Source organism: Asparagus officinalis, chromosome 2 (assembly GCF_001876935.1).
Source record: "Asparagus officinalis chromosome 2, Aspof.V1, whole genome shotgun sequence".
NCBI classification, from domain to species: Eukaryota; Viridiplantae; Streptophyta; class Magnoliopsida; order Asparagales; family Asparagaceae; genus Asparagus; species Asparagus officinalis.
This window is the reverse complement of record NC_033795.1, coordinates 76108820-76136098: the sequence shown is the minus strand read 5'-3', so window position 1 is coordinate 76136098 and position 27279 is coordinate 76108820. Positions and strand designations below refer to the sequence as shown.

The 27279-nt window shown below is 36.3% G+C and overlaps 1 protein-coding gene across 2 annotated transcripts; it reads right to left on the bottom strand.

Annotated features, from left to right (window-relative positions):
- On the bottom strand, window positions 895–24904 carry LOC109831654 (structural maintenance of chromosomes protein 5). 2 transcript variants are annotated; one of them, XM_020399021.1, is made up of 28 exons: window positions 24526–24904; window positions 23535–23688; window positions 23087–23160; window positions 18524–18673; window positions 18337–18441; window positions 18119–18264; window positions 15231–15342; window positions 14983–15138; window positions 12750–12871; window positions 12481–12625; window positions 12323–12388; window positions 10821–10949; window positions 10648–10746; window positions 10291–10456; window positions 10050–10195; window positions 9900–9963; window positions 9698–9822; window positions 9473–9550; window positions 8384–8456; window positions 6711–6814; window positions 4467–4583; window positions 4321–4398; window positions 4111–4210; window positions 3978–4032; window positions 1640–1776; window positions 1490–1562; window positions 1302–1405; window positions 895–1211 (listed from the first exon to the last, which is right to left on the bottom strand). In XM_020399021.1, exons 1-28 carry the CDS (start codon window positions 24757–24759, stop codon window positions 1150–1152), a joined length of 3174 nt encoding a protein of 1057 aa, XP_020254610.1. In that variant the 5' UTR covers window positions 24760–24904; the 3' UTR covers window positions 895–1149. The 2 variants fall into 2 exon arrangements, 1 of the variants encoding a protein (XP_020254610.1); XR_002244502.1 differs by lacking the exon at window positions 1490–1562.

Genomic DNA, 27279 nt, shown 5'->3' with positions numbered 1-27279 from the left:
GCAGATGGAAAAGTAACACGATAAATAAAAAGAGAATGAAAAAAAAATGTTAATGATTATTAGCTTGGCATAAACCCAGGAGTTCCAGTTTTCAATACGTAGCTTGTAAAGGGGTATGCAGGTATTTTCCCCTTTTCTTTTTATTTTTTTACTTTTTATTTTTATTTTATTTTTATTTTTTTTGTTGTTAAAGAGATTGCGTTCAAACTCATTATCATCAAATTTTAAAATAAATACATTCCCTTATCCTTCATTCCACCTTTCCAGATTTTTTTCATAATTTAAATTTAAACTTGGATCAGATGGTTCTCCACAAAAAAATAAAAAAGGGATACTTTAAACTCATCATATTTCTTAAAAGAAGAATTTTTCAAAACAGACCCCTTTAGAGTTTTATTTTTTAAAATCGACCGGTTTTTTTTTATTTACCAAAACCGACCCAATTTTATGATTAACAACCTAATCACCATCCTAAATAGTCGGGGTTGGCAACCCCGACTATTTAGGAAGGTATTAAACCCTGATTAGATGCCTTAAACACAAAAAATTAAGGTCCTAAATAGTCGGGGTTGCCAACCCCGACTATTTAGGAAGATGATTAGCCGGTTAATCATAAAATCGGGTCGGTTTTGATAAATAAATAAAAAACCGGTCGATTTTGAAAAATAAAACTCTAAATTGGGCTGTTTTGAAAATTTGTTCTTCTTAAAACACATGCAAAAGAGCCGGGCTTTCTCAGTGCCAAATATCTCTAACTAAATTATAAACAATATAGTTTATTTCAAGGCGAGTCATAACTTGGTTAAACAGTAAAAAGAGATCCATACTACCAAAAATCAGCAGCAGAAAAAATAAACAGTAATAAGAAATCCATACTACCAAAAATCAGCAGCAGAAAAAACTAAGTAGTTTTTTACTGCGGCTGCAGTACTACATTTCTTCAAAAAGTGAGTCAATTGTCAAATGTGTAACTATAGTTAGAAATATAAATAACGAGGGAAGGGTGATATTAAAATTTAACGTCGCCCGAGCTTGATTACAATTCAAAACATGGAGTGGGTGGCAAATATGATACAATAAGATTAAAGGAGTTCATGAATAAAAATATGCTCGATTCTTCCTTTTAAATACAAGATCTACAGGAGCTGTTCAGCTCAAACCCTCTCCTACCAAGCCAATCACTGTCCCCCAATTCTCGCCGCAGCTCCAGACTAAAAAATTTTGAACAAAATTGAAAATAATCAAGAATTAGCTGAAAGAACTTAAACTAAAACCATACTCAGCAGTAAAATGTTCAATACCTTGGGAGGGTTTCTCAATATAGGGGCCATTCATGATGTTCAAAATGCTACAAGCATCGCTGTACTCGAGATCAGGTAATAACTTTGGTGTCAACAAGAAACACCTGTATCAATCAGTATAGAGTATCCAGCATAAAGATCATGTGCTAATGAAATCATATATAAAACATGAGATGGTCATTTCTCACTGTGGTGTATTTTCTTGACTTGCTGCTCTGACAAGTTGTTGGAACATTTTCCTCTCATTTACGGGGTCCATTCCTACATTTTTACGATGAATAAAATTAAGGGTAATTTTTTAAATTTATAAAAGCAACATAAATAAGGGCAGTGTTTACCTTGATTTATCTCGTCAACAACACGAAAAGGACAATTTGTGAGATCTTGAAGCGAAACAAGATACAGAATAGTTGAAACAGATCGTTCCCCTCCTGATTGATGGTGGGCACTCAGTACTTGAAGCTGTCCTGATTCCCTGTCAAATTCATCACACATCTTAAAAAAAAAAAAACAAGTAGAACCCAATGAAAAACATGTAAGCAAAGATTTAAAGCTTATCCAAGATATATTGTTCGAATACAGACATGGCAAACATGGTAAAGCTTAATACATCTACTGCTTCAGATATATATTGCAAATGATTTGTGATGGATATACAATGTAGCTAATAGCTTTGTAAAGATGCATATCCTAAAAAGGTTTGATACAACTGCCAAAATAATATAGGTGTATAGCTAATAGCTTTGTAAAGATGCATATCCTAAAAAGGTTTGATACAACTGCCAAAATAATATAGGTGTATCTCTCAATAAATCAAACATCTTAACCCTACAACTGCCAAAATAATATAGGTGTATCTCTCAATAAATCAAACATCTTAACCCCGTTTATAAAAGCAATTAGATAAAATGATCATAATCATAAAATGTAGGACCGACCCTCATAAAAATGGTCAAGCATGAAAGTCACAAATCTATATTGAGAAGGCTCCACGGAAATTTGACAAAATTCTATAGCCTGTTGGTAGCCAGTGGGCAATATGATGAGTTTCTACAAATGTTAGAACTGTCCAAAATTTCTCATAGGATGTCATTAGGTACATATGAATGCTCACTTCGCAACCTCTAGAGAATCGTGCATGCAAAATCTCATCTTCAGTAGTCTTCATTGTATAATTGAAAAGCAAGAGACATGGAAGACTTAGTTACATGAGGTACATTGTAGTCATTGGTCCAAAACTCATCGGATATAGAAACTCCTCTTAGATTGCTTGATAGTGACTGAATCCAAAATTTCCCAGAATCCAAAACTCTTCTTTGCTTATGTGTAATTCACTATAGACAATCCAGCTCTTCTCTGCTTAATTGATAGCGGAGCCAAAAAATTTCTCCTTAAGAAGCCAACGATGATAGGGATACCAAATGTGACGGAAGAAACATGTGTATAAAGAAGACTATCAGAGAAGACATAACCTCTTCAGAGAATACAGATCATGGAAGTGCTCTTCAGAGAATCCACACAGCTGATCCTAATTCTTCTCCTAGATGGTTATTTAATTTAGGGTCAAATTTGTCTGCTGCTGATTTTAGAAGCATATTTAACTATAGCATCCATGACAACAAATAATTAAGATGCACAATTGAAGTAGCACCTCAAGATTTAAGGCTGTGATAGCATTCTGGTATCTAATGACTTGTAAGAGACAATCTAACATTTATATAAACCAATATCACAGCCCTTTATCCTTCAATATAATTTTCATTCCAATTTACTGATGTCAGACGTCCTCATCATAATTCTGGACTGTTTAATCATGTCAAACAAATTAACTTCATAAAGAAGTCTCGCCTGAAGAGTTTAAAGATGGTAGACAAACAACAAAAATACGAAGACTAGACGGATTAGTTTGTAAGAATGCAAACAACTCCATTGTCACTTACTAGAAAATCTCAAATATTTGAATTTCCACCATTCCACCTGCCACTGCCTAGTATGAAGGCTGACATTAGGAAGATTGGCAACAGTCCTAACTTCTAAATATGCAAAAAGAAGGGGGAAATAGAGGAAAAGGGAGGGAATTAACTAAAATAAGAAAAAGAAAACATGTGCACACTCACAAATTTGTCACAACTGCATCAAATTGAAAATAAATAAATAAATAAATAAAGATTATAAGAAGTCTTCCTGCAGAAAAAGAAAAAAAAAAGAGTTTCATAATTTAGAGGGATAAGAAATTAGCATTAATAAAAGATGTGCATCATTGATCCTGATAGTTAGATAATATGTATTTTTCTAAGTCCACTTAAAATTTGAATTTCAGAAGATTTATGCAAGTACAGTAGGAAAGAGTATGGATTTCACAAAGGTAACAAGAAGTAAAATAAAGTATAAATAATATAACAGAAACTTCCAAAGTTGACTCTATTTTTGTCAAATGTCCAAGCAAATGAGTAACTGTAGGGATGGCCCTCAAATAACATACATCAGGCAATATACAACATGAATCATTGATAATTGCATTTCATCAATATCACAGATTAGACGCAACCGTACAAATTCTCAGGGTAATACAAGAAGTAAATACCATATCTATCATCTTTCAGAAATAAGATAGTTCCTTCAGTCATTTTGGTTAGAAACATGAACAATGTCTACTAACAAAGGCCTGACACTAACCTGAACTTCACTTTTATTAGTATGCCATATTTATCAAAATCTGTCTCATGCTCATCTGTTGACAAAAAAGAGAGCATTAGAAAAAGAAAGCAATAACTGAAGCCATCATTAATATGATAAGTGATGAAAGTACCAAGTAAAACTTCTCCAGCTACAGCCATTTCTTGAAAGTTACGGCTGAAAGTCTCGTTAATCCTGACAACAAGGTTTCGAAGTGTTGGGAGCCACAAACACTACATAACCCCCCAATCAAATATAAAAGCTTGGAAGTTAGACAGACAATTCTCTAATTAGAAAATAAAAAAATGGACATGGGCATCAAATAAAAGAATCTTAATAAAACCTTTAAGGTGTTTATTTCAGATAAACATCTATCTAGTTCTTGTTGATCTGCTTCAACTTTAGTCTCCATGGACTCTATCTGCACACAGGTACAAAGTGGTTTCAATATCAACCTCAGAAACATGTGGAGAACACTTAATTAACTACCTTTCGCTGACGGCTCTCATATTCTTGAAGAATATTCTGATTGAGAAACAAGATAGAATTTGCTTCTGAGATATTATCTTGAATAGAAGCTTCTAATTCCTCTATAGTGGCAGGCATCTACATGCAATCAAGATTTCAGAATTTCTTTTGCAAGAATGTCATATAAAATTACTGTAGTATCAAATGCAACTCCTGAAGAACAGCATAAATAAGAGCTCATGTAATCTTTAGAATCTTAACAAGAATAAAAGTAAGGCATGATGCATAAACCGCATACTCGCAGCCCAAAGCAAAAGAGTGCCAAAACAGGGATATAGTCATCAATTCTAAGACTAAGATAATGTACAAAACTACACCAGGTCTCTCACATGAATGGCCAAAATGTGGAACATCAATAAATAGTTAGGAATAATCGGGTTTGATTCTCATGATTATTGGAAACACCACTGTGATTTTTCATGGCATAATCACAAATAAATAGTCAAAGTACCTTCTTATTGACACTTTTGCTTAATTCTCGTGTGTATGGTCCTTCTACAATTTCTAGCACTTATCTTCCATATCCAATTTTTCTTAAGTTGCACAACCACCCATTTGCAGTTCTCTGATAACCGATAAGGACTTGATACACCTCAGATGAAAGCAGTTCAGATTCGTACGAAACTCTAACCTTTTCCACTCATCATCTGATCAAATGCCACTAATTATTTGCATTTTGATAAGATGAGGATGCATGTGATTGTCGTGTGAGGTTGATACTTCATGTAACTGAATGAGAAACCTTGAAATCATTTGACGCTCAAACAGTCCTAAATAAAGGCATATAGTGTGTACTAGAATATACATACATTATTAATTTACCATAAATTTCTAAGAGGCATGTATATGTAAATGAGGTCCAGAATGAACTAATTCTTATCTTCAATTCTCATTTAATCTATTGACAACATAAATGCCTGCTTCCTAAGGTGGCAGGCAGCAAGAATATATACATACGACACTACGCAATGTTTCTACGATCTTTGACATCCCGAGCATTTCTACTAAACTGAAGGACAGCTGATTTCACCTTGTTAGCAACATATTCGTTCTTTACTGTTGAGGAAGAACTGAATGATTTTAATTAAAGATGCCAAGTATATGAGTCTTAGGAAATGGTAACTAGAAAAGTAAATTAGAATTCACGTAAGCCGAGGAGAAAATAAAGGCATCATTTATTTTATTTTAAGTTAGATGGCTTATTTTTGCATTTAGCAGGAGTCCATAAAATTTCTAAACTTTTTACTCATTTTATCGTCAATTATAAATGTAAAGTCTTGTTTACGATTTCCTTAACCAATTTATGGTCTCTTTTTTTCAGTATATTTCTCATGGTTGTTGAATACCCTGGCATAAGCCGATGATTTTAAACAACAAGGACGAAACTCAAGTAAAAAGCTTCTAACCAACTTTTTTCAGCCTCCCTATGGAAATTCATTATGGAGCCTTGCTAAAAGTCGGCTGCCATCACTTTTCTTGTCAATATACACTCATCATTGTTAGAATCTTATTCAGCCATACCATTCATGCAAAACAGAGATCTCAAAATAAACAAGAGTTAGAGGCTATATTACCCAGGTACTTCTATCATGAGGCCGCATCCATACCCGACACGTGCATGTACCCAAACTTCATGGACACTCCTTGGATATATGCATACATTTATTCAGACACGTACTCAATTATATGATATATGTTTTAATTTAAAGTCAAACACGGTTTAAAGGATATTCTATTTTAAAAGTACAAGGACCTTTATTGCCGAGGGTAAAGTGATCACAAACGAAAAATTAATGCCCAACACTTAACGGATGTTAAAAATGTACTTACTTTATAACTAAGTTGTGGTACGACGACTAAATTGAGAAAAAATAAAGTACGGGGACTAATTTAAGTATGAGGCCTCAGTATGTGGACCAAATTAGCCTTTTGGCCTAAATTATAATGATCAACGTAATATAAAAAACTTAAAAAATGTAATAGGAATTTTAAATTTAATTAAACAAGAATTGAAAAACAATAATGATCTCATGTAAATTATTTTTTCAAAATAAATATGTAGTTGTGTCCTCATACCCTACATTTTAGTATTTTCCTGTGTCTTGTACCTGTACCCGCATTCGTACTTGTTTCCATGCAACTTAGGCTAGAGGAGATAGAAACAAGTATTATGATAAAAAAAGAAATAATCAAACCAGTTCATACCTCAAGAAATTCTTTAGCGAGATCTTCTGTGATGATGGCTACTGATTCTGCATGACGTTTAGCATCAAATAGTTGCTGCCTATAATCCTCGGTATCCTTTTTACCTGTAATAAGTATAGCAGAAGTTAGCATGAGCACTAATAACAAATCATTATGTTTGCAATAGATAGTATGGCACTTTCCTGCCTAAGAGTTTATCAAACTTTCAGATAGTCAAGGTCTTAACGATGTGTAGCAGAAAATTCAAAACAATAGTACAGCCTGAATTATATAAAAATAAGCAAGGAACTATAGCTTTATTACAGTATTACTAATGAGCCCAAATAATAGCTTTATTACTAAATATTTGGACTCCAGCCACAAAACCGAATGTTACAGGAATCAAGGAGAAAATTAATGAAATTCATATAGTTACCAACATATTAAAGTTTAAAAATGAAGGAAAGATGTTAATGATGCATAGTTAACTGACACCTGGTAAAGTAGTTATGAACATGATAACAAACCGCCACATTTCAAGAGGTCTCTGCTTCAAACCTCATGTCATACACACAGAGACTTATTTTTTCTACCTCTAAGACAAAGTTCAACCAGGAGACTTTTCCATGTGGCTCAAAGAACCACACAAGGAGTGTCATGTACTATATTAAATCAGTGCAGGTCAATTTGCTGATACTGGTATTCAATTAAACATAATTGACACATCATGTTGGGCAAAAATATAGGAGATATATAATTAAGTCGTACCTTTGGTCACTTCTACAGTAGTTATAAGTGCTAGTAACTAAACATGACTTGGTCCGCTAGCATTTACCTATAAGGAACAGACTGAAAGCAGCTGCACTAAGATGTATGGAACAGATATACCGAAGGACACACAATGACAACTAGCACAATTAGTCTTCAAAACAACTCAAATAACAGGTATTTTCTATAACTTCTGAAGTCATGGATAACTTACAGCATATTTCAACAACTTTACTAAATAGTATGGTTTACTGCATTATAAACTTGCAAATTTCTCTTCTCTAGCAAGTATCAGAAACAATTACAATTTACAAGCTTCTTCATATTTGTCGCTGAAAATTTCCAATTGAATTTTTTTAATTGATTGTTGCTCATGTTTTAAGACAACTTGAGAGATGTCTTCTTTGAATAGACTAGCTTTTGAGAGAATTGTGTGCCTTCTGGAGGAGCCAGGTACTTGCAAGTCCTTTGTTAGGGAGTAAAGAAGTTTGATTGTTGGATTAAAGTCAATAGTGGGAGGCTGCTGATGTAGAAAGGCTTAGGATCATCAATTTCATTCATCCATTTAGATGGAGAAGGCAACAATTATGCTGATAACAATGACACAAAGGATGTCAACTGAATCCACGACAATTTAGTAAAAATTTTCATTTCCAGCTTCCTCTTGTATTACTTGTTGAGCTTAAACATGCTTTCTAACAATAAATTGAGATACTAATGTTACTATCATGCCACGAGAAAATAAAGCTCCAACTACATGACAGATTTTATATAGCACAAACATTAAAGCTCCAACTACATGATAGATTTCATAGAACACGAGCATTGAAGCTCCAAGTACATGATAGATTTTATAAAACACAAATATAATTGTTAACACATAAAGCAAAATCTGAAAATTGGTCTAAGGTGTTTTATTAACTTACAATTCTCGTAGTGTGTGGCTGCATTAAGAGCAAATTTCTCCTGTTGCTTTAGATCGGCTTCCATTTCCCTGATCTGAAGCATTGAAGCATTGACAATTCAGAATAAGAATGCAAAAAGAATAGCAAATCTATAAAGATTAGTGTTTCAGATTTATTGCTGGGTCAAATATATGAGAAATTACTAAGGACAAAGTACAATTTGCATTAACATTCATCTTTTGAGTACAAATGGGACATACTGTCTATGAAATGTAAGATTAGTGACTCTTATATAAAATTTAATTGAAAAGGAAAATTTGAAACTACTTCAAATCACTGGCAATAAGTATTTGTACAAAACACTCATAAAAGATGTGGAAATTACAAATTTTCAGGAAATAATTTCCAATATTAAGAAAGCCAATGAAGAAGGACAAAGCTGAATGGAAAAAATGACCCAGTTTAGCAACCACAAGATTGCAGCAAATGCATGTATTTCTTTTGGATAGTAGCAACCATAATGATGAATGTAGTGGTAGTGATAGCAGAAGTATTAACACCAGCAGTATGAGTAGCAGTTATAGCAGCAGAAGCAGAACTCAGCAGCACAAGTAATGATCAGCACTACAGTGCCAACAGTTGCAGTAATAATAATTTATACAGTGGTAAAATACTTTATATGCCACACATGCTGGTGGAATGGCTGTGTTAAACGTAAGGAAAAACCGTTAAAGTACACATAATTGGAAATGCAAGAGCATGGAGTAACATAAGAGATAGGTTCCAACAGGAACATAACAAATCAGGTAATAGTTTGAAAGCCCTTATACAAATGGTATAATAAAAGAAAAGGGTGCTAGCTCACAATGTAGAAAAGGAAAAAGTGATAACAGAGTACAGACAGCACAAGTTAAAAAGTTGGTAGTTGGTACAGTCACAAAGTAAAGCAATGGTGATATTATTCAAAATTGCAGATGCTTTGCCATGTAATCTCTGGAAGGAAGCTTCCACCTCATATTTACAAGGAAAGGGATTAAACATGTGAGCACATTCAAACTATCTTGAATTATATTACATGTTAGTAAAACCATTTAAAGTGAATACATGTACCTTTGTGTCAAATTCAATTGACGTCATTTGCTTTTCCGCAAAACTCCACTTTAAAGAAATGGCCTCAATAAGCAAACTCTAGAAAAGAACCGACAAGACATTTACCATATGCAAAAGATGAGAGAAAATAATAATTTGGAACTTATTTCATTACAATAATACTGCATTAGGAGATGCCATTGATGTTTACTGAGACTAAGAGCATGGCTTTAAATGTAACCAGACCTTAATCTTCATTGCCAATTGGAATCTTTGCTCATTCAATTGGACAGTTTGATCAATGAGTTTTTGAGTAGCTGAAGTAAGATCTTCATCTCCCATCAGGGCTTCCAGCTTCCTTCTCCTTTGCTCTGGAATTAAAGCATATGATACCCACAACATTATCTATGCAACAGTTAAGTGGATAGGGGACTGAGAAAATACATACCCACACGACTTTCCATCTCACGACGTTTTCTTTTCTCATCATTATTTCGTTTATGAATACTCTCCTGACCAGTAATGAGAAGAAAATCGAATGAGGGTATTATTCGTTAACGAGGATCTGTTGATTATCATCCACCTGAAAATAGCATACCCGATCTCTCTGTAATTTGGCTGCTTCGTCTTCCAACTGCCTTTGTTCAGCATGAAGGACTCTCAAGCTTTCCTCCAACTCTGCAATAGTATTTTCCAGTTCAGTTTTCTTTGATTTGAGGTTCTCTATGCCACTAATATCAACACCTGCAGCAGTAACAACATTCACAAAAAGAAGCAGTGAGAACGCATGAACTTGTGCATGGAATAGGAAACTGTAAAAAAGGAATGATGAAACATACTACACATAAAAAGACGAGAAGGATGAACAGGCTCGACAATTGCAGAAACGTGACCGCCATATCTTGAGGCAGACCATCGATAATGACTTTCCGGAGTCCAAAGATCCATAATCCCTAATTTTGATACCTCATCAGCTCTACGGTCAGTTTCATCTGACCCTATATACTGAAGAAAGAAAACTAGGATCAGGTTGACTAAATAATAAAAGGTGGGACAAGGTCTGTTCAAGGAAAAGCCCAATTTCTTTACAGAGCTTAAACGAACAATTGCTTAGGATTGACTTGACATAGTGCACAAATCAACAATAAGTTACAGCGGATAGATCTGAGAAATGAGAATCCATAGCGTGGACATACTGATTTGTCCAAGTGAGCTTGGCTAATCAAGACATCCTTCACAGCGTTGGGAGCATCAAATACTTGATCAAGGCGAGACTGGATGCCAAGCTCATGCATCTGAGAAAACAATAACCACCAAATTACAAATCCTATAAGACAATAACAAGCAAAAATAACTAACACTCAATTACCTCATTGGAAATGCTGAAAGGCATTTGGTTATTGAATCTATCCTCTGTATAATTGAGAATTGGAACATCATAAGACTTCAAATTTCGAACCAAGAAATCTCTATCAGAAGAATCCTGGGTGATAAAGGACTGCAATTACAAATATACAATCAATAAATACCACATGCAACACCAAGGAAGTAGTAAGGAATATGTCAACCTTGTGCAGTAAAGGTATGCTACTTATTTTTCAATTTTTTCCCCTTCAAATGGTCGACAGGTGGAAGCCGGTGTGCTTTGGACTAGTGGGACTGCTGGACAAGTTGACAGAAACACTGCATTTGCTTATAGCTTCTGATGACTGTCAGTAGATTTAGGTGTTTCAATTGTTATTTAAGTGTGAAACGACATTAACTGGTAATTTAAATAGTAGCCCTGGGTTAATTGGTGACTTCTTCAGAAAAGAAAAAGGAACGCATTGAAATGTGCACATAGTCTAGGTTTATACTTTTTCTGCTGTCAATTAAAATTCAAAGTTGCAAGAGTTTCAATTGATGTACAAATTATAAAGAAGCTTTTAAAAAAATCTTTTGTATTAATATATACTATGAATATATTCAAGATATTTTAAATTTTAGAATCATCATGTTCCCTTAAACTCATCATGAGTGGTTCGGAATTATGCTGGAGTGTGATCTTAGGTCATCTAGATGCATGTACTCTAGCAAGTCGCAACCATTGAGTCGAAAGTTTAGACACACCCAAGGGAGAATGGGTTACCTAGAAATTATGGAATCAGAGCCCAGGAGAGAATTTGACTATGAAATTCCAGGTTGAACTCGTAGTTTAGCTACCGAATACACATTAGGTTATGTTTGAGAAAGTGGGGGTCCTCAAGGAGTATTATTAGCAAAAGAAGATAATGGTGAGGAAGTTGAAGTCATTCCACAATTCCATAAAGATGGCCCCTCAACTGCACAGTACTATAGACATGTTTTCTATCAGTACATTAATGTAACTTGTAGGATTTTCTACTGTACTAGAAGATCCATAATCCCTAATTTTGATACCTCATCAGCTCTACGGTCAGTTTCATCTGACCCTATATACTGAAGAAAGAAAACTAGGATCAGGTTGACTGAACAATAAAAGGTGGGACACCTCAAGAGTTTTATACTTTTATTAGCAGGGTTCATTACACAATACTATAAGCCTTGACTCACACAAGTACACATTAATAGACATGCTCTACCTGTCTATTAATGCCACCGTGTCCCCACATTTGTGCATCTAAACCTTCAGTTAGCTACTAGTCATCTTGCAAAGTCAGGAAGAGAATCCAGGACAGGTTAACTGGTCCAAAAGTCAGAAACAAGCAACCTTCCACACTTACATAATATAGGAGAGACTTTCTTTTTATTTAAATTTGTATACACAATCAAAGACAAAACTCACACAAATTTAATATATCTAGGCATTAAAAAATTATGTAGTTTCCTAAAAGTAAGTAGGAATTACTATACCTTCCAAATATAATTAGGAACATGGCTCTCCAAGTATGCTGTGTGGCTCCGATTAGGAACAGTCACCTAGTTATGCAACCGAACAAAAGAAATTGTGGATATGAAACTCCGAAAGAGAGAAGAAATTGAAATAGAATCAACATGCAAATATCACATACCTCAAGAAGGACCGGACCGTATACTTCTTTCCTTAATTCATTCCGATGTTCTTGTACCCAATTATAGGCCTCAAATATTTTATCTGCACCACACCTCTGTAATGCCTGAAGAAGCTTGTTATTGCTATTTTCCATCTCCTTCAATCTAACAAAGTTTAAAATCAGTTGTAAGACATGGAATTAAAGAAGTGCAGAAGGGAGTGCAGGGAAGAGAGAAAAGTTAATGCAACATGTTACTGAAAACTAGTGCGCACAGAAGTAGCAATTACCTATCTTTATTTTGCATCAAGGAAAATTTTCTTTGCTGCAGGAGTTGTTCTTTCTCCCTCCCATGCATCCTTAATTGCTTCGCACTCAGTTCTAGATCCAAAATTTGAGTGCCCAACCTTTCCTATTCACGGAAGGAAAAACACTGTTAACGTCAAAAACACACCAAATATATGAACACTTGTACATGCATAAAGACAATGGTTGAAAGAAAAGTTAATAGAATGGATAACATATTTACCATGTGTGGTACATGTAGATATTAAGATGTTCCCGCTACAACGGTCATCTACTTTCATGTGCAGTTCAAGTTATTTTAGCTGAACAACTCTCTGAAATTTATTGCAGTAGGAATATCCAAAGTAGGGTGTGAGATATTATCCTAGCATTTATCTTCTAGTTCGGAAATTTTATTAGACATAATATTATGCGAAAGTACATATTTAAATACGACAAGATTAAATCCAGAATTCCATGTTCGTCTAAGCCCGCATCAACTTTGTTTCTACCCATCATCAATTAAGCCACTCCTCATGATTCGTGTTTTGAAAAAAGAATATTACTCAATGGTCTAATAGAAATGAGAATTGTTGATTTAAGATGAGCCAGAGGTTCAACCCTGCCTTTTAGATTACAATCACTCCAGCAATAATTTCACATTCCCCTCCCCACATGCTGCCACCATCTTTCCTAGTCCAAATCATAAATTCCCATGTTGCACTTGCTTGTAATTGCTTTGACACTCCAAATCAAACATAAAATCACCATTCCTTCTTGTGGACCCACGCCATCAACCAATTGTTTCTGTTCCTCTTCCAATACACCAGATCCAAATCCTCTCCAACAACTTTCGAGAAACTTCCAAAGTTTCAAAAACGTCAAAAACATATGCTCCTTCCACTTATATCCCCCCACCCCCAAAAGGGCTTTTCTTTTCCCGTCATCTTTGACTTGTACCGAGGTACCTTCAATACCAGGGGTGATTTTGACGTATATTTAGCTACCTCTTATGTGTAAATGCAAAATCCTGCACTATTTCTCCCTACAGGTTGTTCCGCCGATGAAAAAATTGCCAAAGGAGGAGCAGTGGGCAAAAGGCTCAGTGTCGCAAGTGGCTGCCATAGCAGGTGAGCCTCTTCATCTTGATTCCCAAACACATATCAGCTTGAGGGATAATTAATGTGATCAATAGTCCCACTTGCCGGTTAGCTCAAGAAGTCACATTCTCAATGAATGATTCACAAAACTCGAGTTTGCTTACTTGAATTAAGAGCATGAGCAAGAAATTGACACCACTGCCAAGGGTAAAATTTTAAGCATATTCATCTTGTAGACTGTCTTCTAGTTCAAGAAAATGGCTATTGATAATGGACACAAATCGTTGTTGCAACCTTCCCCACAATGTTTCCCAGCCAAAAGTATCAATCCAGATCTCTTTCTGTACCACCGAATCATGATTCACGGGTTTCGTCAAGTATTTCTTTGTCCAGGGCTTCATTGATAATAGAGACAACAAACTTAATTTTCTTTACGCTAGAACGCACACATGGCTATCCCATTTGCCGCACCACCTTCAACCTTCGCACTCCAAGACCCAACAGCTCTAGGACCCATCTTAGCTTAGTGCAAGGTCCTTAACCCAACCTTTACCCCTCCTTACATACTCACATCCAACTGCAACATTCTAAGACAAAATACTAATCCAGACTCAAGGACTTGAGTTATAATTAATTTCTTCATTCGACTGAGTTACAGAAGCACAAGACAACCATGGAGTAGCACCTTATGCTAAACCACTGAAATCAATCATGATTACCAGCAACCAAAGGTTTAAGCCAACATTTCCTAGATACTAGGCTCCAAATCTGGAGAACATACTTAGTAATAGTTTCTACATGGCAATAGTTCTTTACATGGTTGATCCTTTTGTTGCATCTCCAGCAACTCTAGCATGACACTGACTCTCTTTGAGCAATAGTTCACAAGGAGTCACATACTGTTACCAATTATAGCCGTTATAACAACTAAAACAAATGTCGACCAGTGGAACATTCAACTAAACAAAAAGGAATCAGATGGTTCCTAGAATAGTACTAGCAACCTACCACCAATAATATCCACGAATAATGACTTATTAGTGAATACAACTACCTGTATAAGTTTATATGACAAGTAAGCATCCTGAAAACAATTAATGATAGAACTTGTAGATATAGTTATATGGAATAAACATACCAGTTCATCTTTTGGTGGTTTATATACTGGAAGCTCTTCAAGTTCTCTTTCAGCGGTAATAAGATCCTCCTTGGCTCTCACCATCCTTTGCAGACGAGACTCCTCTTGCCTTTTTAAATCGTCCATATCTGTATATTTTGCACGCACTTGTATTGCCTAATAAAATATAAAAGATATTCATTGTCCATCTTACAGCAGTGGAGGTTAATGTAATCCCACAAACAGGAGTTGAAGAAAGATGAGGATACCATCTTAGCTTCCATCTCCAAATTTTCAGAGCGTCTTTTTGCATTTAGGTTTATTTGATTGTTTATCTTTTTGCTACTTGATTCGTGAATTGCTTTTGTTTTCCTTTTCTCCCTGAAGGATAAAAATATCGATTGATTAGTAGGTTAATTTCTGCTTAACTAATGACAAATAGTAGGATAAAGAATTATAGCTATGAATGTCAAATGCGTCTTGCCTACAAACTTTGTGATAGCTAAGATGAAAAACTGCATGCTAGAATTGCTGACAATGAAGCTCAGGCACAAATAATATGAAGCACATCAAGATATAGTTAGATGACTATATATCAAATGTAAAATATGAAGATGTTAAACAAGTGTGGAACCTACAGTATGCATGAGCCCCTTCGGTAAATCCAATGACCAGAGAACAAGGGGGGAAAAAGGAAAAAGGAAACCATATAAACAACAAACAACAAAACAAAATGAACTTCACAGCAAGCAATTAGGAGCATTAGAATTTCCATGATCAAGGTAGAAAATAAAATGAATTTCACAGCATGCTAGTAGAATCAGTAGGACTGCCGTAATCAAGGAATCCTACAATGGAATTATAAACTGCAGAGAGCTGCCAGCATGGCAGTTACTATGGTTACACTGAGATCAATACGTGCCATCAAAACCCAACCAAATCCAACCAGCTAAAATTAGGAGGACCTAAAGCCAATATGTGTAACCCAATCGATTCATGGTCAGGTCAAGGCCAGTTGGGCGACATGATTGATGCTTTTAAGTCATGGTAAATATGTTCAAGTTTCAAATTGAGGTTGTTACAGATATGCAAAAAGTATTATCCACCATAGGACTTATTATTAAGTTGTCAATGACTAAAGAGGGAATGATTATGGGATATGCAACAGTATGCCTAAAGATACACCACTAAATTGAAGCAAAATAAGTTGTGAATCCACTATAGGAGTCATTTGTACAGTATATGGTTCAATCAATGGTTGAGATCGGATTCTTAAAACTCAATTCCCTCCTCCATGTCTCTACAGGGAGACCAATCACTTCATGGCTACATTACCCCAGTACTTCTACCATGAAGTCGTACCCAATACGTACCCAGCACATACCCGTACTGAAACTTTATGGACACTTCTTGGATATATGCATATATTTATTCAAACATGTACTCAATTATATGATATATGTTTTAATGTAAAACACTCGTCCTACATTTCTTGGATGTATATTCGACATTTCACATCCATTTCTTGAAACCTGTTAGACATGGGCCAGGTTAGTTTCAGCCTCTGACGCATGGTTACATATCCTATCATTATTGTAAAGGGTCATTTCGATGTCTAGTTACAAAAAGAGCAGTCTTCAATATATAATAATCAACATAATAAAAAAATTTAAAATGTGATAGGATATGTAACTCTAATAACACATGAAATGAAGAACAATAATGATGTCATGTAAATTATTAATTTCAAATTTTCAACACGCGCAACATGCATAGAGTTGTGTCCTCGTACCCTACATTTTACAAATTTGTCGTGTACTCACACCTATACCAGTTTCCATGGAACTTAGCTTCATGACCTTCTTTCCATTGCGACCTCTTGATCTGCTGCACCAAGACCCTCTTTCCACTGTTTGTTATCCACTATCAACATCCTACTGTTTTACATGTATTACTATTACTATTATTATTATTATTTGAAAATTTTGGTGAGAATTATCTGATGTTAGCCTACGTAACTCGGTGGATTAATTCCTTCAAATGAATTAATGGTAATAATAAAAGCACCTGTGTATGGGCTCACGCACACAGAGATACAGACAATGTTATCGAGGCGCGAGGAGCAACGCGGGGCGCAAAGGCCCCTTACACGCACCATGCACAAGGCGCACAACGATACGCGCGCCTCATTGAATTGAGGTGCACGACTCAAACTAATATTTTTCAACATAAGACAAAGAAGCATATAAACAACATGTGTATAAATTGTCACATAAAAAGACTAAGAAATATAATTTCACCTACTAAATCACGAAAGAGTCTTAATTAGCATGCATAACATAGAGAAGTTCATAAGTTTCCACAAATCACAATGCAAGATAATCTCCAACATAAGCAAAAGTCTATGAAAAAAACAAGCAAGTAACAAATTAGAAATATGTATTTTCATTTAAAATATGATATATGTATTTTTAAGCAACAATTAAGTGATTAACAAACATGATTATTCATAATTTTCTAGTTAGCATTCTTAATTGCTATTTGCTAGTTAGCATGAAAAGATGGAGAATGGATGTAACAATTACATATTTACATGTTCATAATTTTTTAGTTAGCATGCTAATTAGAGAAGGAAGTTACAATTAGCAAACAAGTATATTAAATTACTAATTACTGTTTCTTTTTTATAGGTTAAACATGAAAAGACGGAGTATGGATTAGCAACTAGCAAGAAAGAGTATTACATGATGTAAATATGTAATATGTAAATTATTTTAGAAAAAACAGAAGAAAGAGTCTATTACATGATGCAGGTGTCAAGCGCACACGAGGCACGCGCGAGGAGCACACGAGGCGCGTGTGTGCGCGCGCCTCGTGTGCGTGCAACGCCCCGCCTCTGGTGTGAGGCACAATTGTCCCAGCCCGCAACGCCCCGTGCCCGGGGCGCGCTTGGGGGGCGCGCCTCGATAACAATGGATACAGACACACATGCAAATTCATGTGTATAAAAATATAGATAGAGAAGTTCCTAAATACATATATGTTTACATGTACATTTATTCATGTTTCTGTCTATGTGTGTGTTCGTGCATGTAATGATACAAGAATATGTGAAAAATAAAATAATCCTCATGCAAGTGATGGCTTAAGTACATACTCTATAGGTGCCTTGAGGTCACTCAAGATTTTAGCTGCTTCATCAAGTTTTTTCTTGGATTCAGTCTCTCGTTTTTTGGCATCCTGATATTCTGTTTTCTTCAGATCATATTTAAGCCATGGAAGTTTCTTTTTCATTAATTCAGCCTGCAAACAACAGGGAAAAAGAGGCAATGAGGAACACTGAGAAGAAAATGAGCATAAACTGTGACAAACTACCTTTTTAAGAAGTTGATTTCTCTGACGAACGCGCTTTACATCTTTTTCTTGTTCAGCATTTAGAGCCTTCAGTTGATTCAGAGTCTCTCTATTTTGTTTTACAGTCTACAAGTAAACAAAAGAACTTAAAGAGCATGTTAAATATGTTGTAGGTAAAAATAGTGAGATAGAAGCAGTAGAAACGCACCACTTCTAGTCTCTTAAGTGCATGGCTTTTATCAACTAGTGCATGATGTTGAACTGGCAATTCAGGGTCTCCAACAGCTTTTTCGGTCTCTTCTAGAAGTTGAATTGGAGTTAGCTTCGCAAACTCACATACCCGGTCTTGCGGCAAGAACTACACGAATTTGAGTGCACATGAACAATAATTATTCAAAATAACTATTATAAAACCAAATGGCATTACCTGAAAATAAATCATTGGAATATAAAATGAAGAATGAGTGACTACAAAGAAGTATTACTTCATGGAATAATGAGTTTGAAGAAACAATAAGAGTAATAGAAAATCTTAAAAGGCACTCCCCCCAAACCCCATGCATGCAACACACACAATTCTTTAAGTACACCCTTTACATGGAAATGTCAAAGACTACATAGACCAGACTTGATGAGACAGTCTCTTGTCTAAACTTCCGAAAGCCTCACACATGCAAGGATATCAGGGAGAGAGCTTATCTAATGATTACAGCGAAAGGGGTGAAGAAGGTTAGAACATGCTTCCCACGCTGCACACACTGGCAGAAACTGGCAGCCTGGGAATTGGGTTGTCAAGAGAGAAGAGGCTAGAGAGGTTCCTTGAAGATTAGCTAAGTTCTCCAACAATACACATACAGCAGGAGAGGGTATTCACAGTATTCTAGAGCGCTAATTTAGCACTAGCAGAAGGGGTACTTATAGTATTTTTAGGGTTAATTGCATATAGAAATTAGAAACCATAATAAGAGGCAAAGTAGGGAAGCCTCGGATAAATTCTACTAAATATTAATCTAAGTTCTTAAATCTCCAGTGTGCTCGCCACTGTGCCAAAACATTCACAAAAAACGAAGGGAAAAAGAACAGAAAAAAGAAAAACAAGAATTTAGCTGACCTGGATTTACAGGTATTGAATTGTTACATGGAAATATTATTCCTAACACTCAAGTTGACATAAAAAATACATTCATGTGAAAAACCATATTACTCCTTTATTAAAACGGTTGAGGAAACAATTAAGAACACTAGAAGAGGACCAAATAAATAGCAAGGGCTAGGATTCCAAGTTTCCAGCTGCACATATTCATGAGGCAATCCCAAAATCTACCACTTTTCGCTGCAACCATCTACAGAATAAGATCACACATGGTCCTGTCCAATTAGACAATAAAGCTGATACAAAGATGTAAATCTTGAGTGTGTATCAGGGGTCATCAAATAGTTTTCGACATATCACTGCTATTATGTAAGCTACAAGCACTATAATAGTTAATAGGATTTGACAAGGAGAATGAGTAGATAGAATACAAATCAGCAGCTCGAGAGCTTGCAGGCATCAGTCAGTTGACAAAGCATTTGAACTGGTGGATGGAACGAATGGCTTACATCTAAATACTGATAGATAAACCTCAGTTCCACTGTTTTGCATCCTTCAACTAGATTATTATGATTTGCCTCCAGAAACATGAAACACCTAATCCCTAAGACAAAACTAAGGCTCTACTCCAAAGCCAAATGTTGATCTAATGTAGAAGTGAGACCAACATAATTCATCAGTCCCCGTGAACTGCTGTAAAGTGTAAACTATCCTCAGTAAATAAAGCCCAAAGCATAGTATACTATGATCTTCTCTAGAACAGAAATTATAATCAGAATGCTCCGCATGGTGAAGAAATCTTCTACACGCTAGATAAACCTAGAGGTAGTGAAATGACCATCATGCTGCCCACTAAAGGTACCTGATACCTTCAACTCAAGCCAAGGTAAATAGGTAGATTACCAAAGGACCAGTAATAGTCTTCTGGATGATGAGGACTAGGAAGATTCCTTTTTTTCCATTGTAATTGAAGAAAGGAGAATAGATAGCTGTCAGTGATGTGAAAAGAAGAGTTTCTCCTCTAAGTTGTGGAAAACATGAAATATTGTTACATCTCTAGATCTCATCACTTAAAGCTCATCAATTTCTGTAACAATAAAGGATATAGAATTCTGTTAGCTAACAAACACTATGTTCTCAAGAATGTATGAATTTTCCTCTCTAAGTTTGGAGTCCCAGCATACAAGTGCAAGTAGCTTCTCATATCAAATCAACTGAAACATGTATTTTTCCTCCAAACACGCTCCAATTTCTGTAACAATATAGGATATATAACTTTGTTAGCTAACAAACAATGAGTTCTCAAGAATCTCTGAATTTTCCTTCTCTAAGTTTAGAGTGCCAACATACAAGTATTAGTAGCTTGTTTAGATGCATAACCTGAAACTTATGTTTCGGCAAAATGGTCAGATTGGTATATTTTGTAGACACTTTGTGACATGTTGGTATTTTTTTTAATTTTGACATATTGGTATATTTTGTAGACTCTGACGCCATATAGCCCCTAAATTTAGCCGGAGTTACTGTTCCGACCAGTGCTGATGGAATTTTTTGCATAAAACCCCCTCATCAAAAACATGTCACCAGTAATATAGTTTCGAGTGGTATATGGTAAAAGGCCACTCTTCTCCGCTTACCTTTCAAGCGCACGGCCGAGGAAAGTGAAATAGGGAAAAAGAAAGGGGGGGAAATCGAGAAGAGGGAAAAAGACCGCAGTTGCCATGGATGACGGTCGGAGCTCCGGCGGCGGCAACAATCGGCCGGGCGTGGCTGCAGCAGTACGATCTCATCGGTAAGATCGGCGAAGGGACGTACGGCCTCGTATTCCTCCTCATCCTCTTCAACCTCCCCCTCTCCCTCCTCCTCCACTTCCTCCTCATCCTCTTCAACCTCCCCCTCTCCCTCCTCCTCGTCCTCTTGAAAACGCCTACACTTAATTAGCGAAAGAGAGGTGCAAGTTTAGTTCGGTATAACAATACATTAGTCTGTATTTGATAAATGGGTTTCGGATTAAGTGTAGAAAATTTTAGGAATTTTTCTCGATTTCTCAGATTTTCTATATTTGTTGTACTAATTATAATGAGGGATCCCTGGAGCACCTCTTTCTTCACAGTGAACTTACTACTTCATTGTGGCTTTATTTTGGAGCAATATTTGTTGTAAATTTTTGTTGATGATGGCAAAAAGGGCCTTGTCCTTGTGCTGGCATTGCGATCTTGGATATGCAAAGAGGATGATGAGGAGGAAGAGGAGGGGGAGGTTGAAGAGGATGAGGAGGGAGAGGGGGAGGGGGGTTAGGAGCAGGATGGGTTTTTGATGAGGGGTTTTATACAAAAAATCCCATCAGCAGTGGTCGAAACAGTAACTCCGGCCAAATTTAAGAGCTATATAACGCCGGAGTCTACAAAATATACCAATCTGTCAAAATTAAAAAAAATATACCAACATGTCACCAAATGTCTACAAAATATACCAATCTGGCCATTATGCCCTTATGTTTCTCTCCAAGCAGGAATATGACATTTATATACTCTACTATTATGCATAAAAAGCATTTAAAGATGCTTTCTGACTACATGATTCACCTATCAAATGAGGTTATGGTGATTCAATACTAGTTGCCCCTAAGAACGAAGAAGTAGATTAAAAGTTGAAAGCTGTTTAGATGTTTTACAACAATTACACAAGACTTAAGAGAATTCAAGGCTCCACATCAATACCAAAGAAGACACCAGCTATGAACTTTGAACACTCCAAACATCAAAAGACAAGCTGTCCATTGTTGATGAATGTTACGGTTACTGGAAATGGTTCTAGCAGATATCTGGAAAATTCTCTACTTAATAATGGTAATCAGGAAATCGTTTTTATTTCAAAAAAAATTTAGATATAGCTTAAACAGTGCATAGGTGACCTTTGGAACTCATGTATCTACCTAGCCAGCTCTGAAACAAGTTTTGCTAGATTCTCAGTCAATCTGAAAATATCATACAAAAACCCTAGAGAATTAAAATCAGCTCTTGAAGTTTCATGGAGGGTATGACAAGTTTTTATGTTCACTATTCAAGAATAGATAGTACAACATAGACTAAGAAATGCTATCAGATTTTGGCCATTCTTGGTAATCTGGTAATAGCTTCTAATTATGTTCCCTCCTGCGTATAAATAAGCCCCTTAAATGAGAAAAACTGGGGATTCATTCAAATATACCAATGTATGAATCATACAACATCTATAGATTCAACACTTCCTGTGATGTTCCATCTCCAACCTAGAAGTAAAGATTAACAGCCCAGTTTGCACCTATCAGTAGCAATTTCACTACTAGGTAATGTGGCATTCTTTGGACTAGAGATGCTCAAGTTTTAAGATTGTAAATTGACTTCAATCTTACTGAAACTACGGAATCAAACGATTGACCTGCAGCATGGAAATACCTTAACTAGATAGGCCTTTCTTCGCATAGTACAAGTGCCACATCAAACAACAAGACACAGCATTGAGGTGCATCAATCCTTAACCATGCCTTCCATATGTTTGCAAGACCTTGTGCATCAAATCACCAAAATCATAGACATAGAAATTTCACTAATGTCCTACTTTGAGCATATATGAACATGCTTTAATCAAACCATAGTTAAAGATAAATGCAGGTTAAAGAAAGAGTTAATGTCTCACTTGGGTCAAATTGTTGACTTGGATATTGAACTTTTGAATAATTTCAACAACGTCTCGCTTTGGTGCTGCTACACCTGCAAAGGGCAATCAAAAGTACAATAATTACAGCAAAATGTGACATCACAAACATATGAGGAACCGGCCTCAAACAGCACCTGCTGTTCAAAATCAGTCAAAGCATCAACCAACAATAGCTCAAAGAAGCTGCTGAGAAAAGGTAAGCTTCAGAGTAGGTTTCAGTTTGTGAGCTCAAACAGAAAAAAAGAAAATGAAAATGATTTGACAATATTCAAATGTAAAAATGAGGACCAAACAATCCATAACTCCATAAGCCATGGCCTTGAAACAATTAATTATAGCAAAAAAGACATAATATGGACTCATTTACAGAATAACAGCTAAATAGATATACAAAAGAACAAACTTTGTGCAAGAACGGCTCTTTTACCATTAAGCATCCACTCTGATTTATTATGAGTATCAATTTTCCTCGCAATCGTAACCTTATCCTCCGCCGTGAACCCTCGCAGCGATATCTTTATGTAACCTCTCTCCTCCCCTCTCTTGACAAATGCCCCGATACTTGCCGCCCTTCCAAGAATCTACACTCAAGAAAAATAATCTAAAATTTAGTAAATGTCACAGGTTCCTTCAACTACATTAAAATTACAAGTTCTGATGAGGGTTGAGATTTATAAATTGGTTATAGGATATGCTCCTCGCAGTTTGAGGAGCCCTATTCATGGGCCAAAACCTGAGCTCATGCACTGCTATCTATTTTTTTTAATTTTGCTTTAAATTCGCAGCTGTTGTAATTTGAACCTGGTTGCTAAGGTACCATATCAAATGTTCGTTCACCAAAACTCTAAAGTGCTAAGGGTTGTAAATTTATATTGTGATATTCCTTCGCAGTTTTAACACCCTATTCATGCGCTAAAACCTGGACAAGTTTTTTAATCTGATTAAGTTTGTGACCAATGAGATTTGCCATGTTGCTCTGATACTATGTTAAACTTTCCCTTCAACAACACCAAAGTTTCGAACTTATGATGAGGGTTGAGGGTTAACTATATCTACAAGCTTACCCTCCAAATCTAGCTACTTATTAATTTTCCCCCAATTCTACCACATTGAGTTAAAAAAACCCCAAACCTGATGTAGATGATTTCTGAATGAGGAAAGGGAAATTTCAGCTAAACAACTAGCAGAAAATTAGGAATATTCTGGAAATATTCCTTAACATAACTTCTTGGGCCATTTTAACTCACCGGGGCAGAATGGAAGGTAACTTAAATTTTGCAAATATGGTTGATTTGGAGGGTAAATATGGTATTAAAAAAACCCCTTTTATGGAATTTAAACGTAGGGTTTTGAGGGTTACAATACATTCTGGCATAAAAAAACAACAATCCAAAGAAAGAAGGAAGTTAGGGTTCGACCTGAGGTTCTCCGCCGAGGCCGAGGGCAATGGCGCAGACAAGAGAACTCTTGCCGGAGCCATTAGGGCCAATGACGAGGTTGAGACGAGAAGCAGGGCGGCAGATTAAGTGATCGTAGGTCATGAAGTTGTGGATCTCGATCTCCACGATGTTGCCGGGCAAATAGTCGTCTTCTCCCCTTCGATCGGCGTCCGAAGGTGGGATCTTGCGGCGTTTGGCCGATCGATCCGCCATTGGCGGAGCGTGGAAGGGGCTTTTTGCTGTTGGATTGGGGGTCTAGGGTTTGGGTTTTTGGGTTGTGAGGAAGAGAGAAGAGAAAAGGGCGCGAAAATGAGATTAGGGTTCGGTCGATTTTTCTTCCTTGCAATTATGAGGATTGAGGGGATGTTACGTGGGCAGTTGTGCCAGCTGCTTTGGGAGGGACGTTGCATTTTGTGTTGGGCCCACAGAATGGGGCCCATAATCTATTCTTTTAGGGACAAATTTTCAAAATCAACCAATTTCGAAATTTAAATAGCAAAATCGACCTATTCGAAGTTTAATCAGCAAAACCGACTATTTTCTTCTGAAAAGGGTCGGTTTTGCTGCTGAAAAATTTTTACGACATACACGGGACTGCTAGTCCCGTGTATTTCGTGGCAGTTTGAATAACACGGGACTAGCAGTCCCGTGTTTTTTGCAGAGACTAACATCTCTGCAAAAATGAAGTGCACGGGACTGCTAGTCCCGTGCATTTTGCAGAGGCTGCAAAAATGAAGTGCACGGGACTGCTAGTCCCGTGCACTTCCTGGGCGCAATGAAATGCACGGGACTAGCAGTCCCGTGCATTTCCTGCACATTCACACATGCATTTCTGCTACGGGATAATTCTCTGTACAAACTCATATTTCAAATGCAACAATCATAAATTACACCATTGCATAAACACATATATCAATTCCATGTACAAACTCATATGTCAATTCCCTGTATAAACACATCAAATCTAAAAATCATAAAGTACACCACAAACTTACGAATCCAAATCCAACAAATCACGCCACAAACTTACGAATCCAAATCCAACAAATCACGCCACAAACTCACTTACAAATCTAATAAGTCACACCACAATCTCAGCTACAAATCCAAAAATCATCTATTGTCCCGAAATACGTTTGTAATGTACATATCAAAATAGGATTGTAATTTATATAACAATACCGATTAGCTTACATACATCCAAGAACTCTTCTCCTCCTCCTTTGTCTTCGGCCTCCTCTATCCCGACCTTCGATGAGTTCATGATCCGGTTGCGTTTGTGGTTGTGACGGTCCAGCTCCATCGTCAACACGTTGGGAAGGCACAGCTTCATTGTCGTTTCTGCGTCGTCCTCGTCTGTGTCGTTGTTGACGTGTGTATACTAATTGCGCTACTTCTCGTCCATCATGAAGGTCTTCATGAGTTCGATGTAAGGCTTGGTGAAGCCTCTGCATTATCGACTGATATATTGATGCATGTTTCTGTGCTTCGGGATATGTACCTGCGAGAGATAATTCAAAAAAATCCGAAATGCAAAAATTACTTTAAAATTCAAATTACAATATGTAAATTTTATATTTAATTCTATATTACCTGCATGAGCCAATTCCAAGCCACTATTTGCAATGGTTTGAACATCATCTATTGCTGATACCTGCAAATTTTTAAAAAAACATAATTTAGCAATATTGAAAAATTCTAATAAAAATTAACCTAAAATAAATTTTTAAAATACTTACTAATTCTCTCTCATCTATACCCCGAGGCACATATCCTCTTTGCAACTCAACCGGGGCTGTGGTCGCATGGAGTATCCATCTTCTAGTTATCCTCCAATACCAAGTGTAGTAATCTGATTCCTGGGGAGTTGGCTCGATTTGCTCAACAATACAAAAATGTCTATCATTCCATCTGTGTATATAATTTTAATGCTCAGCTGCCCAGTCCTTTTGTTGGCCTCCTTTCTTCGCCTTCCTCTCTATTTTTTCAACAAATTGCGGAACATGTTGTGCAAGACCAAATTGTCGAAGCACGTGGTCCGGTACATGCATTTCTACTATCTCGAAACATATTAGAGGAACTCTGGCTCTCCATATAACTGGGTATTCTGTGCATATCGGGGGGTAGATGATCGAGAAATGGGGTGTAGGGCTCTCATTCCATCTACAGAGTATTACATATAATTGTTGCATATCATTAAAACGAAAATTGATATATAGAAGAAAAAACTCGTTTTTATAGAAATGATACGTGAAAAATCTTCATGCGGTCAAGCTCATTTCGGTAGAAATCTAACTGTCTCGCCGGGGTCTCGTCAAAACATTTTTGGACATTCCATCTGTGTTAGTTTCAAAATTCAGTACCAAATGAATAACTACAATTATATTTACTACGTTAAAAAATATAATACCTGCATCCTAGTGGAATTTGTCCGTCTAATTGTAAATTCACGCATAGTCTCGGCTTCAAATGCAGCCTCTCCCATGCCCATACTTGCAGTAAGCTGAGACACCCTTTGAGGTCACTATTTTTCATGAATATAACTTTAGACATCTCTCTATATAGGTACGCCAAAACCGCACTACCCCACGATAACGCACCACACGTGTCCAAGTCCCCGATAAGTGGTAACCACCTAGCATTTTCACAACATTTCAAGTTATCAAAATAAGCTAAATGAACAGACATAATTGTAAATACTGATAAAAATGATACCTGGCATGCACTTTATCT

What these genes read in the sequence shown, in the direction of transcription:
- LOC109831654 (XM_020399021.1), bottom strand. Translation starts at nt 24,759, where the DNA reads ATGGCGGATCGATCGGCCAAACGCCGCAAGATCCCACCTTCGGACGCC. An exon ending in AATTGGCAATGAAGATTAAG is followed by an intron (nt 9,551 to 9,697) that starts GTCTGGTTACAT and finishes GTTCTTTTCTAG; the next exon opens with AGTTTGCTTATTGAGGCCAT. An exon ending in ATGAGAGCCGTCAGCGAAAG is followed by an intron (nt 4,399 to 4,466) that starts GTAGTTAATTAA and finishes ACCTGTGTGCAG; the next exon opens with ATAGAGTCCATGGAGACTAA.